The 15501-nt window shown below is 37.7% G+C and overlaps 1 protein-coding gene across 4 annotated transcripts in view; it reads right to left on the bottom strand.

Annotated features, from left to right (window-relative positions):
- LYST (lysosomal trafficking regulator) overlaps nt 1-15501 on the bottom strand; it is a 108858-nt gene that overhangs the window by 16372 nt on the left and 76985 nt on the right. For all 4 annotated transcript variants that reach the window (XM_088143701.1, XM_088143696.1, XM_088143684.1 and 1 more), the window contains 7 exons: nt 8868-9024; nt 8278-8418; nt 7307-7524; nt 5782-6012; nt 3577-3766; nt 2760-2896; nt 1492-1590 (listed from right to left, as the gene is read on the bottom strand). In XM_088143701.1, the coding sequence (XP_087999827.1) occupies nt 1492-1590; nt 2760-2896; nt 3577-3766; nt 5782-6012; nt 7307-7524; nt 8278-8418; nt 8868-9024 (1173 nt within the window). The remainder of the gene's footprint in view (nt 1-1491; nt 1591-2759; nt 2897-3576; nt 3767-5781; nt 6013-7306; nt 7525-8277; nt 8419-8867; nt 9025-15501) is intronic.

The following is a 15501-nucleotide window of genomic DNA, read 5'->3' on the forward strand; positions in this document are numbered from 1 at the left end:
TCAAGAGACACATACAGATAAACTCCATTTATGTACCATTTAAAAGGTACAATCAAGAGCCCAGAAAGGAAACAAAGAACCTACAATACTTCCTCTCCAGCAGCCTGAATGGAGAGAAACAGGCTCAGGCTCAACCCTGGCAAAACTGAATTGCTGTAGATTTTTAGGACTCCACCCATCGCCTGAGCTGAGGACCTACCACCTTTGGTGTTGACTGTGGACTCTCAGCTCCTGCCCAAGGAGCAGATGGCAGCCATGGCTAGAAGGACCTTTGCCCACATCCATCTTGTGTGCCAATTGTGCTGGAGCTAGATCAGGAGGCCCTATGCACTGTCACTCATGCTTTGGTCACCTCCTGTTTAGTGCAACATACTCTACACAGTGCTGCTCTTGAAGATCATTTGAAAGTTGCAGCTGGTCCAGAATGCAGTGACGTGGATGCCTCAGTTCACCTATGTTATACCTCTACTCAAGGAAGTGCACTAGCTTCCGCTAGACCTCCAGATGCAATTCACGGTGCTGGTTACCACCTATAAAGCCCTTCATGGTTATTTGCGGACTGCCTTTCTCCAGTTACAAGATCTGGCAGGGTGGTATGCTCCTGGTCACCTCTATTAAACAGTGCCATCTAATGTGATCCAGGAAGCATGCCTTCTCTGTCATGGCACCTGCCCTTTGGAACAACATAGAGATTTGGATGACCTTAATCTTTCCAGCCTTTTGTAAGGCACTAAAGACCAGACTCTTCCTCTAAGCACTGGGTGTCAGCATTAGGTGAGCCCATTGTGGCATGATGACTGTTTTGTTAAATTTTTGTGTGTGTGCAAGATTTGATTCTAATTTTTTTATTCTAACTGATCAATGTGTTTATTTTACTGATTGTTAGCCATTCTGAGTCATGTGTTGATTATGCAGCCATATAAATCTACATGATAAACAAACAAAAAAACGAACAAACAAACAAACATGATCCTGGTCTGCAAAATGGGACTGGGTGCCATGTAGGCCATGGGTTTGCTTCTTTTTAAGTTATAGATAAGGACCAAAATAATGAAACTCAAGAAATTCCTAACTGGATTACTTGATATATTTATATTTCAAGCTGATATTTGAAAGGAGTAACAATATTTGGTGGCTATACCTATGTACATGTATGTAGGTAGGTAAAAAAACAGATATAACAACTTTATGGGAAAGCACATTTGTTTTGCAATTATTAGCAAAACGGGAGAGCTAAGAGTTAACACTTCTTTTTCAGATGTCCAGGCTTTAATCTAGCTATTCAAATACAACTGGTATGTTTGGCAAAATAAGCAAATTTAAATCAAATTATTTCTTAATATTTGAGTTGAGGGGTGGGCAAGAAAGACACCAGACCTAGCAAAGGTGTTTCTTCTTTAAGATTAGGAAAGTAGACTATATTAGGGAAATTAATTAAAATAAATTATAGCCAGGTTTTAAGCAATTATAGCCTCCGTTTTATATACTTACAGTACTACTAGTGAATCTGTTCATATACGCTGTAATAACTCCACATTTGCTACCAGTAAAAAGTTGACAACTGTCTGGCACCCAGGCACAACTTGTTACCTTAGATAAAAAAAAAAAAGTGAGACATTTAAACAGTATTTATACTTTATCTGCTGTTCATCTCAAAGAGTGCCAAAGGGGGTTATATTAAAAACAGATATATTTAAAGAGAAACACTTCGTATTTCTTAATTTTTCAGCTGTTTTGCTCTTGTACTCATTCCATTCCTCCGCTAAAAAAAAGCCACCGCCACCCTTATAATAATTAATGAGGTTGCAAATCCACAAGCACTGACTCACATATATAACAGAACTTTCTCCTACTTTGAAAGTACTGTAGCTATTCTATGTCATATGGCAAACTACAAGAGAAACTTATAAGAGTGCTAGAAATAGCTTTCCAAGTTGCAGAGGGAAAACCGCAGCTCAAAAATCAAAAACTATAATGCATGTAGTTTGGGTGTACAATATATGTAACTGGGCTGTAGAATCAAGTAGCTACCAATTCAAATGCTCCAATTAATTCAGACTGAATCATTTTCTGATGACTACTGAAGTGAGCAATGATTCCCTAAGTCTAGATATTGATTGTATAATAGCCACAAAGTAGCAACTTTGTCTATATAGATATGATCAAAAACAAACAGAGTTAAGCAAGTCAGGGAGCAGCATGAATGTAAGAGCAGTTTATCACGGTATTAATTTGCCTGGACCAGAGGCCATATGATCGGGTACACAGCTACACAATTGTGCAGACAGGGATAGCAAAAACACTTATGAATAGTGGGGTCCATGAGACACCGGAAAAGCAGCAGCTGGCTCTTTGTTTGCAACCAGGAACACTCAACCTTTAATATATTTGATTAAGCTCAAAATCATAAAAGCTCACACCCTACTGAAGACTAATTATATCTCTATGGATTGCCTTCTGTTTTCTTTTATGTTGTACCATACTAACACGTGCAAAGACTTAATAAAATAGTTTTCCATTATTAAGAAGAAATTAAATTATGGATTATGACAATAGAAGCGTTTATGAGGGAGTTTGCAGCAAAGTCATAAGGTTCATTCTCAGTCTGATAAACCATGGCTTATTAGACTAGGATCAGTACATCTAAAGCAGACTTTATTTGTTAAGATACCATAGGATTGCATTGTTTCTCTTTTTTTTCTAAATACTATATTATATAAATTAAGTTACTTGCACAGAAGAGAATTAACAAGTTTTACCTGGTGAAACTGTGAGCTCTGTATAAAGTTTACTGGAGGTTCACTTTGCTTGCTTTTTAATCTTAAAATATTGTCTGCATATCCCCAACTCAGAATGGCCGACCACTGGATATCTGTACTGTGCATGCTTCTAACACCTGGAACAGCAGTGAAATTCAGTTGACATTTCAAGGTATTCTAGCCTTTTTTTTTTAAAGGAAATACCAGAATCTATTTTTTTTACTTTAAAATTGCTATTATTCTAACGACTGGGTGCCTTCTGTTTTACAAACCCACTGGAGACATAAATAATATAGCCTTCATAAGAAGATAGGCTTTCCGTATTCTCTATTTTAAAATCTCAAACAATGAACTTATTATAACAAGAAAAAATGTTGGAGTCCTTAGGTTTCCTCATATGTTCTTTGTTGCAGTCATGAATCCATATTAAACAGAATTAGTATGACTGATTTCTACAGGATCTAAGACATATGTCAGCCAGAGATATCCCTGACTATATAGGAAGCTAGCTAAGGGCAGTAATTTCCACCTGGAGTAGGGACAGCCTTGTTACATCTGCTGAACCACTTAATTATGGATGCTTCTACAGATGTCATCAGAATTGCTATAGCTCATGTGGGGGCCACTTCACAAACTGCCTTCCACACAATTTAGGATCTCTATAGCAATTACTCCACTCATTAATATACAACTCGGGCCTCAGTATCTTATTTGTCATCTTTGGACGATTGAACCAATGGATAAAGAGGGCAGTTTGGTCTTTTTTGAAATCTGGTTTTCCAATGTTTCTGCTAGGACGGTGTTCTAGAATCCTTACCTTGCTCTTTGCTGTAGATCATCAGAAGGCAGAATTTTTGGGACAAACCACAAATTGCTCTAGTTGGTAAAGCCTGCAAGGAGCCAAATCTTTCTCCATGTGGCTGGCTAAAACAGACAACGGGATCAGGAGCACTGGGGGAACCTACATATTCCCCCCATTTTAAGCCTCTGATCCAAGGTAAAGGACTCTAAAACAAAAAAACAAAACAGCTGTCAGTGATACCATTTTAAAACAATCTTTTAAACACCAGGTTTAATGTGATTTTATTTCTAGTGAAATTAATGTTAGATAACATATTTACCCATCAGAAATCATTTTTCTCCCAAATACTTGTGAATTGGAGGGTGATCATTAGGGCTGCGAAGAGCTTCTCATTAGAAAGCAAAAAAGTGCTGTAGAGCTTGTGAGGGGGCTAACAGAGCACCTGTCTCTAACTCCTTACCAAACACCTTTTTTCCTGGGAAAGGGCCCAACTGCCAAGGGCAGCCATGTGATCCCAGAGAAAAGGGTTGCAGACATCTGCAACAACCATATTCCAAAGATCTGTTCCAAAGTAACTTTTTACCTTTGATTCTGAAGAGCTGCACAGACCTAGTGGTCATCGTAAATTGGCTGATTTGCATAAAAGAAGCCACTGAAGGCAAAATAATTAAACAGAAGTGCAGATAACTACCCCATCACTGTTACAAATGATATAAGCCTTTGAAAATAAGCTGCTACTTGAGAGGAGCTGTTTGTCTGGTGCATTTAATTCTAGTCTTTTAATAGTGCATAAATAGAGTTTCTCTCCTTTCCTTCCTTTTCTGTCCAATTGCCTTTTCCCCTCACCTCCCTCCAGTTTTATTGCCCCACTTTCTCTTTTCTCCCTTTCTAGGTCAGTTACCTCTTCCTCTTCCTCTCACTCCATCCTTCCTTTCTTCCTGTTTCTGCTGGAAGGAGGGAGAAGTGTGTGCTTGTGTAAGTTCAGTGTCAGAGTATAACTGGTATAATGGCTGGCATATGCAACTGGGGATCAATTAATTATCTGTAAATAATTTTAATTAATTCAGCTGAACTAGTTTAACTTAATTTATCCAAATAATATACTGTTTTTGTCTTGATCCTTTTTGGCAGGTATTTATGTCATTTGTTGGGCAGCAGACAGGGAATCTTCTTGACTGGCCTCAGCTGGAGTTGGCAACTCTAGCTAGACGAAGTGAGGAAGCTAGGCATAGAACAAGATTTGTATATGTGTTGTGTTATTTTATGCTATACGTACATAAAGTTAACTTCAATGGCAGCTATCCTAAAACTAAAATCAAAAGGCAATATAGGAAGTATAAAATTGTATAAGGCAGAGAGCTACAATTCAGAATTCACAGTGCCAGTCTATTAATTCATTATTTAGTGATCCAGGAAAGGTCAGCCATGATGCATATCCAAGTCTGAAGAAACTGTTAGAACAGTTACCCAATTCAGTCCAATCAGTCCTGAGGAACTACAGATTCAGAAACCAAGGAAGGGTCTCTGGAAAGAGATGGGAAGGGAAAGAAAGGAACATACAACCCTGTAGAGTGTGCTCTGATCAGTAAACCATGATTTAACAAACTGGGATTGTTAAATCTAGCCCAGGTCTAGAGGTTTAGTAAAGGTGGGTCACAATACTATCTTCATTTTCTGAGTTAAAGAAATGTAGTTGATCTAACACTGGATTTTCATTAAGCATTTCTCTGAAGAAACTGAGTGACAATATTTGAAGAAACAATGTTACTTTAAAAGTATTATTTTTAAAACTTTTTAAAAAAAACAGCATTTCTTGACTTCTCTGTTGGCAGACATGGATAACTGTTCTTATAAAAATATATATGAGCATAAAATGAACAAGTGATCTAGAGCATGAAGAATTACTTGATGCTCTGCAATCCAGAAAAAAATGTCTTACTGCAGGAAAAGAGGTGTTTAGGGTAGCACGTAATGATAATTAAGACACAGTCTTGACACACATTTTGAAAAAGTGTGTCTTTTTCTCCACCCAAGGTCCTCCCACCATTAAAAAAGAAATAAGAGGTAAATGGATGGGTGGGTGGGTGGGTGGATAGACAGCCAGACAGCCAGACAGTGTATGTGAGTATGTATGTTTGTGTGTATGTGTATATGTATCTGTATACATATGCAGGAAGAAGTTCTGTTATATAATAAACAGAGTAGCATTATGAAACATACTGGATAGACCATCTCTTTAGCATGCTCCCTTGTTTCTCTGAATGCAAACTGCACTAATAATCCCATGGCAGCAGGGAGTTCTCCTTCCATGAGAAGCTTTGATCCAGGTCTGCTGACATGTGCAGTGTGGAACAGCTGGCGAGGAGTCTGCCCATATGTTTTTATCATAGTCTCTAGAGCTCTTCTTTGGACTGGATCTTCAACAGCTGACACATCCATTCCAAAATATGTCTAAAATATAAATCAGAAACAAATAAATTATATCTATATACGAGTATGTATGTGTGTATAAGGGGATGAGAAAGGGGAATTAGTTCTTAGTGCATGGATATGCTCCTGACTAATAGTTTATTTATTATAACTCAAGGTAGTGTACATAATGCTTCCTCCTCCTATTTTCCCCACAACAAGCACCCCCTGAAGTGGGTTGGGCTGAGAGAGAGTGACTGGCCTAAAGTCACTCAGTTGGTTTCTCTAGCTAAGGGAGGACTAGAACTCACAGTCTCCCTGTTTCTAGTCTAACACCTTAACCACTACATCAAACTGGTGTACATAAAGCTTTTTAAATAAAAAAATTAAGTAGCTAAGCAAGCATACTATGAAGCTAAGACAAAACAGTAGTACCAATGCTCCAAGCTAGCAAAAGCTCTTCTTACTTCCTCTTGATTCAGTTATCATCAAAATAAAAGATCCAAAAAGCAGAACTAAGAAGTGATGAGTTCCACACTTGTAAAGCACTAACACAAGAGACACTCAGTATTTCCCAGCTTCTGAACCACTGCAAATATACCTTTGATCCTTCTATTATTTAGTCACTCTAAAATACGTTTAATTTTTATCACCATAGAAGCAACCAACACCTTAGTGTGAGCATCTCGGTGCAGGCCTGATTTTAGAACTGGTACTGCTTTGGATGCCTTAGGGCAGTGTTTCTCAACCATAGCAACTTTAAGGTGGGTAGACTTCTGGGACTTGAAGTCCACAAATCTTAAAGTTGCCAAGGCTAAGAAACTCTACCTTAAAGGGCGAAGTTCATTAGGAATTGGTCCAAGAGAGTTTGTTTCTGTTGATTCTGCCTGACTTCTTCACGACCTTCAATTCTACCATCTTTAGTATCCTAACAGATTTTGAAACAGGAACTGATGCAATTGTTCAAATTCTAACAGATCCCAGAACGTGATGCTGGAAGATTGCTATTTGGTTATTTAGGGCCAAGAAACAGCTGAAGAGATCATTCAGAAACTGAGCTTCATCAATGTATGGATGATACCCAGTTTTTTTTTCTTCTGATGCAAAGAAAGCAGTGAACGTTTTGAACTAACAGCTGGATATAGTAATGGATTGGTTGCAGTCTAATAAAACACCTTAACCCACAGAAGACAGGGATGCTGTTCTTTAGTAGGGATGCCCAGCTAAGAATGGGAATATGTTACATTTTAGATGAGCCTAGATCCCTCATAAATACTGGGTCTGATACTGTCACTGAATGAAAGACAAATGTATTACAAAAAAAAAGGATACTTACAGCAGGATGAAAGACATTGATAGCTTGAACTGAGGCCTTGCCTTTTTGTTTATACCCAAATACTAAATCAATCCAATGGCAGATGGTTTGGGAAACATGGTCAGACTCTAAAGCTTGACGGTGGATGAGGATAAATAATCTTGGATCATTTCGAGCCCATGGTGGGAGGTTCACATGGTTTACTCTTTCACCATTCTGACGTACCCCAAAATCAAAACCTATAAATAGAAATAATTTATATTAGTTGGCTTAGATCTAAGTAGCTAACGTAAGAATTTATTTTCATGTTCCCACCATCCTTCCTAAAAACCAACTCAGAGCAGTAGTCACAAAATTCTCTTCTCCAAATTTTTACATTAACAACTGGTTAAATCAATTGCGAAGTTTGCATATAGCTTTAAACCTTAGTTTAAAATAATGAATGTGAATCTTGGACGTGTGCACTTCTCCTGTTTCTCTCCTCCTCCAGGAAAGCTTATTTTTTCATCAATCTGCAGTTTATTATGAGTGAACCAAACATTTTGAATGTATTACAGACCCATTTCTTAATTTTTAAAACTATGTATTTCAGTAATAATAATGGTGCTGTTGAGTTCAACCTATGACTAGATAGTTAATTCTGACACAACAGTTGAAGGTCCATGGTCCAATTTATTTTATTATTTTTTAGATGTTTAGATCACTGCAATCATATGACTCCTAGCAGTATATAGAAAAACAGTTAAAACATAAACTATTATGGTATAATAATAATATGATTACAAAAATTAAAACCGACAATCTAATTGGAGCAATATGAATTCTGGCATTTCACCAGAGGAAGCCAAAAGTTCAAACCATTCCCAGCCCTACTCCCCAATATTGTTGCTTCTCTTATTGTATTTTTAGGAAAGTATACTTTTGCTTATAAATAGGGTGACTGAATGCTGGTTAGATTATAAAAAATATGGCAATCTCTTTTTAAAACATACCTTCCCTGTTAACTAAAAACTCAGGAAGATAAAAAAATTCTGGGATAAGTTCCTTTACATCAGTCATGGATTCATATGATGAAAGGCGCCAAGTTGTGTTAGTAGAATGGAAGGTTCTGTCTGGAATATCAAAGCTCTGATCTGAAAATGAAATCATATTAAATTAGTTACACTGTAGAAATTAATATATTACCCTAAGTATTTGGTTACAGAATGAATGCATTTTAATACTCCGTACTTTATCTGTGTGTATGCACTTTTACTGGTGCAGACAAACATGAAACATTTCAGCAATTCTGTTTCTAAGGATTGTAAAAATGTTGAAGTAAATATTTGCAATGGTTTGTTGGTCCTGTTATATTTCACATTATTGGATCCATTTTATTTATTGTAGTTTTCTATAGAATATTATGCACAATGCAACTCCCATCCAATCACTCTCAAAGTCTCAGTGTAAACATTTCTAACTCTATCTAAATACATGAAGGATGGTACATTTACCAAATAAAATAGCTATCTATCCAAATACTGCCCATTGAAAAGTAAGAAATTAAAATTATTTACATCATGAAGATCTAGAAAAAATGTACCTTGATAAGCTAAAAACATCTTTGTGAAAGGAGGCATTCTAACCAGGAAGTGAAGAACTGTTCCACTATTTGAGTAATGAGATCCATAATGATAAGGCTGTACAGGAGGCATTGGATCATCTTCTCTAGCTCCTTTACGGTATTCTTCTTCTAGGTACTGTAGCAGAAAGATATAAGAAAAAATAATGCATTTCTGTCTAATAAAGCAATACGTACTACAGTAATACCTCAGTTCACGTACGCTTCTGTTCACGAACAATTTGGTTCGCAAACAGCAGCATTCGCAAAATTTTGCTTCCGTTCGCAAACTCCGCATCAGGTGCCGAACACGACCCGTGGCCATCTTCCCTGCTCTGACACGTGATCGTGGCTTCCTCTAGGTGAGATCACAGTGTCAGGATTTTCTTTCTCATGGGAAAGGATTCATCCCGTTATCTTTACAACAATAACAAATAATATTTTGACTACAGAGATCATGTGAAAAACACCTGTTATTGTGTGTTGTGTATTGTGCTATTTACTGCCACCTATTGGCGTGTGTATGCTAGTTACCCAGTGGGGGTGGCATAGAGCTATAATACAAGGGGAGGAAAATGTTCAGTCTTCTCTGAGTAGTTGGTAGTTGTTTTAGTGTTAGCCACTATGTAGGTTTTATGGGCTACGTAGTTGTAACAAAGTACCAAGTAGCGTACCTCTTCTCTAAGAGTTTGTAGCTAGAGATTTTGTTAAGCTTGTGTTGCTAATAAGTCTTGGATGCTACATTACATGAGAAGATATGTTTTTCTTTATATTTTGTATGATATTTGCATTTTATGGAATTTTGCATTTTTATCAATAAACACCAGTTAATATATATTTTCTGACTGGATTTCTTTGGGAAACAAGAAATGGACATTGCATTGTATTTGCTGTCATGGCTAATATTTTCCTGGAGTTTTTGCTGCGCTCTGCACAAACAGGAGTGTTTGTGATTATCACTCTGCCCGACAGGTTATGGGCCCAGCTTATGGCCAGTGGTGTTGTGCCAGCCCAGGTATGGAGTGTTGTCCCAGCATTATGGTTCCAGGAGTGCTAGTCCCAGGACTGTGGTCCCAGGCGTGTGCTAGCCCAGGCGTGAAATTCCAGGCTTGTTTTGCCGTGGATGCCGGTGCTGGAAGCCAGGACTGAAATTCCTAAGTGACGGGAGATTTATGGATTTATCACCCTGCTTGTGAGCATCTGGTCAACGTTTCGTTTGAAGTTCGGATTCTTTCTGTGTCAAATGCCTGTTATAAAGAATAAAACATGGCAACGACAACGATGAGTCTTCCGTTTGAAAGACTGAATTCAAAGAACTACCAGACATGGAGTATAAAGATGAAATCTTTCTTCATGAAGGAAGGGCTCTGGCAAGTTGTAAACAATCCTGCGCCAGCAGCTCCTACAGATGCTGAGAGAGTTTTGCTTGACCGTGCATATGGTAATCTTATATTGGGACTTGAGTCTTCAGAACTAGTGCATGTTCATAATTTGGAAACTGCTAATGGATGCTGGGTGGCTTTGTGTGAAATCTATGCAAGACAGACTTCAGCTGACATCGTAAGTTTGTCAAAGCAGTTGTATAACCTTAAATTGGAGCAAGGTGCTAATGTGATTGAGCATCTGAACAAGATGAAAACTTTGTTTGCTGAATTGGCAGATCGGAATATGCAGCTTCCCGAGAATCAAAAAGCATGTATAATACTTTCGAGTCTGGATGATTCGTTTGATATGCTTGTAGAAACTGTGAATGTTTTACCGCCAGCAGATCTTACTGTTGATTACCTGACAAACAGATTGCAACAAATTCAGAGTTCAAGGGATTTACAATTACCATCAAAGAAGAGGCTTGATAACGTAAAGCAGCACTCTTCTACTGGCACAGAGACTACGTGCATGGTGAGGAAATGCTTTCGTTGTCAGTCTACCAAACATCTTCTAAAAGACTGTCCTATGAAAAATCAGCCTACTGAGAGTTCCAGAAAGGCTCCTCGTCGTGGAAAAGGACAATTTGTTAAAAAGCAAGCAGCACTAGAATGGTGTCTGCCTTGATGTCTAACAGAAACAAACATTGTACTGATAAGTGGTTGTTGGACTCTGCTTGTAGTGAAATCATTGTAAACAATGAGCAGTTGTTACTGACCAAATGCAAGCCTAAAATTCAACAAGTTAACTTGGCTGATGGTTCTATAGCTAAGGTCACTATGCAAGGTAACGTGTTCATTCCTTGTTTGGGGGAAGTGGTTTCTGATGTATTTTGTGTGCCTACACTTGATTATTCTCTTCTCAGTGTCCCTGTATTAACGAAACTTGGGTATATTGTTGTATTCCAAGGTTCTGAGTGCTATGTCAGTAAAGAGGGAATTGAATGTGCTAGAGGGGAATTGGTTAATCAATTGTATGAAATGCTTCCTAAACAAGATGTGTTAATTGGAAGTTGCACTGGCAATGTGTCTTTGCATGATAATTGTATACATTATTATCACAGAGTGCTTGGACATTCAGGATGGAAACGTTTGTCAAAAATGGCAAACGTATTTCCAGATTTGAGATTCAAGAAGTGTGGAAAATTTCTTGATTGTACTGTGTGTAAGCAATCTAAGATAAAATCTGCATCTATTGCTAGGAAAAGTAGCAGAATTGTTAAAAAACCATTTGATCTTGTGCATGCAGATCTGGCTGGTCCGTTTCCTTTAAGTGAAGGTGGAGCAAGATTTATGTTTGTGTTAGTGGATGATAAAACACGTTTCACGTTTTGTTATTTGCTTAAACAGAAATCTGAAGCTTTCTCTCGTTTCAAAGAGTTTGTGGCTTTTGTTGAGAGAAAACATGGGCACAAAGTAGGGAGTTTGCAAACGGACAGAGGGGGTGAGTTTGTAAGCAATGAGTTTCAAAACTGGCTACGTAGAAAAGGCATTTTCCACAGATTAACAAATGTTGGTGTGTCTGCAGAAAATGGTGTAGCTGAGCGCAAGGTTGGCGTTCTGAAGGTTTTGAAAGATAGCCTACTGAAGGATGCTAATGTGCCATCCCATTTTTGGGGTGAAGCAATGTTAACAGCAGTGTTTCTCACGAATAGACACTGGAATTCAGCTGTGAATGAAGTTCCTTATTTTTTGCTGTATGGGAGATATCCTTCCTTAAAGCACTTGCGTACGTTTGGAACGTTTGCCTACGTACAGATTCCTCAGGCTCAAAGGAGGAAAAACCAACCAAAAACACAGTATCTTAGATTTGTTGGATATGCAGGAGAATCTAAAGGATATAGATTTTCAGTGGGAGGTGGAAGAGTAGTGATTTCCAGAAGTTGTAATTTTGAAGAGCCTTCTAATTGGCAAAGGCTCCATGCAAATTCAGAAGTCATTTTGCCTTCATACACAGACTTAGCTAGAGAGCAAGCAGCCAACGCACCCCCCTCTCCGCAGATAAAACAAGAAGCGGCAGCGGAGGAGTTGCCGGCTGTAGCTGAAGCTGAGCAGTTAAAGGCACAGGCACAAGAGAAAAGTGAAAAACAGGAACAAAGCGTTTTTGAGATTCCACGTAGGTCAACCCGTATAACAAAAGGGGTTCCACCTGAAAGGTTTGTTGTTCAACAAGTGAGAGTATGTCACATCACTTGCGAACCAAAAGACTTCAAAGAAATGTTAGTTTTACCTGTTGATGAGCAAGATAAATGGAACATTGCTATGGACACAGAATTTAATTCATTGGTAAAACAAAATGTTTTTGAAATTGTTGATTTACCTGTATCAGAAAAAGCCATAGGTTCCAGATGGGTATTTAGAAAGAAGCTTTTACCTGATGATACTGTGCAGTATAAAGCTAGGTTGGTGGCACAAGGTTATTCACAAGAGCAGTTTGAGAATTACAAGCTGACATATGCACCCACAGTTAGGCCTGAATCATTGCGTGTAATGTTGGCCTTAGCTGCACAGAGAAACATGGTTGTTCATCATTTTGATGTGGATACAGCTTATTTAAATGCTGAACTTCCTGAAGTTGTTTACATGAAACAAGCGCCAGGATATTCATGTGGAGATTCCCAGAAAGTTTACAGGTTGCGTAAAGCACTGTATGGATTGAAACAAGCTGGGAGATGTTGGCATCAATGTTTAGATAAAGCTTTGTTAGAAATTGGTTTCAAGAAATCATTAGCTGATTCATGTGTGTACACCAGAGGAACTGGAGAAAATTATACAGTCCTTATCACTTATGTTGATGATTTTTGTCTTGTCACTGGTTCTTTAAACTTGGTAAAAGAATTTGCAAAGCAAATGGAGAAATATTTTAAATATTTTAAAATGAATATTTTAAATATTTTAAAATGAAGGATTTGGGTATGTTAAGATACTACCTTGGTATTGAAGTGCATAGAACTGAAAATGGAGAAATCTATCTGAGTCAGAAGAAAAAGATAGAACAGTTGTTAGCACAGATGGGGATGTCAGATGCAAAACCTGTAAAGACCCCAATGACATGTGATTTCTTAAAACATGAGATATGTGAAAAGTTGTGTGAAAAACCTGAAGTGTACCATTCTGTGATAGGTTCGATCCTTCACCTAGCCCAATGGACACGTCCTGATTTATCCTATGCTGTTGGAGTTTTGAGCCGTAAAGTAGCTAAACCAACTGAGCATGATTGGCAAGGATTAAAAAGGGTAATGAGATATTTAAAAGGTACAGTAGATTTTTGTCTCAAAATGTCAACCAAAGGGCCTGAAAAGCCTGTAATTTTTGTTGATAGTTCATTTGCAGAAGAAGGAGATAGAAAGTCAATAACTGGGTTTGTTTGTAAATTTGGTGAATCCACAATTGCGTGGAAAGCAAAGAAACAAACATCAATTGCCTTATCTACTGCAGAAGCAGAATTCGCAGCTTTGTCAGAAACAATTTGTGAATTAAGATGGTTTCATCAATTATTCACTGATTTAGGCATCAAAGTGTCATTGCCTTATACAGTGCATGAAGATTCCCAGGCCTGTATAGGGTTAGCTAAAACAGAAAATTTAAAAGCTCGTACTAAGTATGTGGATGTAAAGTACAAAAATGTAAGACAAGCTATGTTAGAAAATTTCATTGACCTTGTGTATTGTGTATCTGAAGCAAATCTTGCAAATGTATTTACCAAATCATTGCCTATTGTACAACATGAAACAATGTTAACCAGACTTGGGTTTGAACAAATGTAATTGATTCTATATTGTTGTAATCAATTGTCTGTATTATTTTTGTAACGTGTAATTGTTGTGTCGAAAACGGGGTGAGAGGGGTGTCAGGATTTTCTTTCTCATGAGAAAGGATTCATCCCGTTATCTTTACAACAATAACAAATAATATTTTGACTACAGAGATCATGTGAAAAACACCTGTTATTGTGTGTTGTGTATTGTGCTATTTACTATTGTGCTATTTACTATTTACACGCCACCTATTGGCGTGTGTATGCTAGTTACCCAGTGGGGGTGGCATAGAGCTATAATACAAGGGGAGGAAAATGTTCAGTCTTCTCTGAGTAGTTGGTAGTTGTTTTAGTGTTAGCCACTATGTAGGTTTTATGGGCTACGTAGTTGTAACAAAGTACCAAGTAGCGTACCTCTTCTCTAAGAGTTTGTAGCTAGAGATTTTGTTAAGCTTGTGTTGCTAATAAGTCTTGGATGCTACATTACATGAGAAGATGTGTTTTTCTTTATATTTTGTATGATATTTGCATTTTATGGAATTTTGCATTTTTATCAATAAACACCAGTTAGTATATATTTTCTGACTGGATTTCTTTGGGAAACAAGAAATGGACATTGCATTGTATTTGCTGTCATGGCTAATATTTTCCTGGAGTTTTTGCTGCACTCTGCACAAACAGGAGTGTTTGTGATTATCACTCTGCCCGACACACGGTCGCAGACAGACACTTGCTGTGAAGCTTTTTGGTGTCGCCTCAAGCAAGGTTAGTGTTCTCTCTCTTCATTCTGTACTGTACTGTACTGTACTTTGTTTCATATTTTTGTGGTTAAAAAAAAAGATACATATGGTTCAGAACGGATTAATCTTATTTACATTGAACCTTATGGGAAAATTTGATTCGGTTGGCGACCAATTCGGTTGGCGACCACGTTCGTAGGGGTCAGAACAGATTAACCTTATTTACATTGAACCTTATGGGGAAATTTGATTTGGTTTGCAATCAGAATCATGGAACAAATTAAGTTCATGAACTGAGGTACCACTGTATATTGGTGCTGTTATTTAAATTAGCAATACAGTAAACTTTTTACTTAATGTTAACTTTGGACTCATAATTTAAAGATAAATGTATCAATCAACATGAAAAAATAAAAGTTAAAGATTAAAAAAAAAAAAACAGAAACTGCCCTACTATAAAACAGATGGAAATTTCAGATACAAAAATCAGATGCCTCTGCAAGGCCTCTTAAAACTGTCTTCATTGGAACTAAAAAGAGTACCAGCGAAGACATCTTGCAAAGAGCTTTCCATACAAGACAGTCACAACAAGGAAGTCTGAACAAGACATTGGCAATCAGGTAGTTTTGGCAGAAGGAGATGGCTCATTAATAACTAGATCCTGTGCCACAATAAAAGGGTAGGACTCAGCACCT

Source organism: Python bivittatus, unplaced genomic scaffold, assembly GCF_059951505.1.
Source record: "Python bivittatus isolate LINGU-HERP-01145 unplaced genomic scaffold, Pbiv_v1 ctg000020_np1212, whole genome shotgun sequence".
In the NCBI taxonomy this organism is placed as follows: Eukaryota; Metazoa; Chordata; class Lepidosauria; order Squamata; family Pythonidae; genus Python; species Python bivittatus.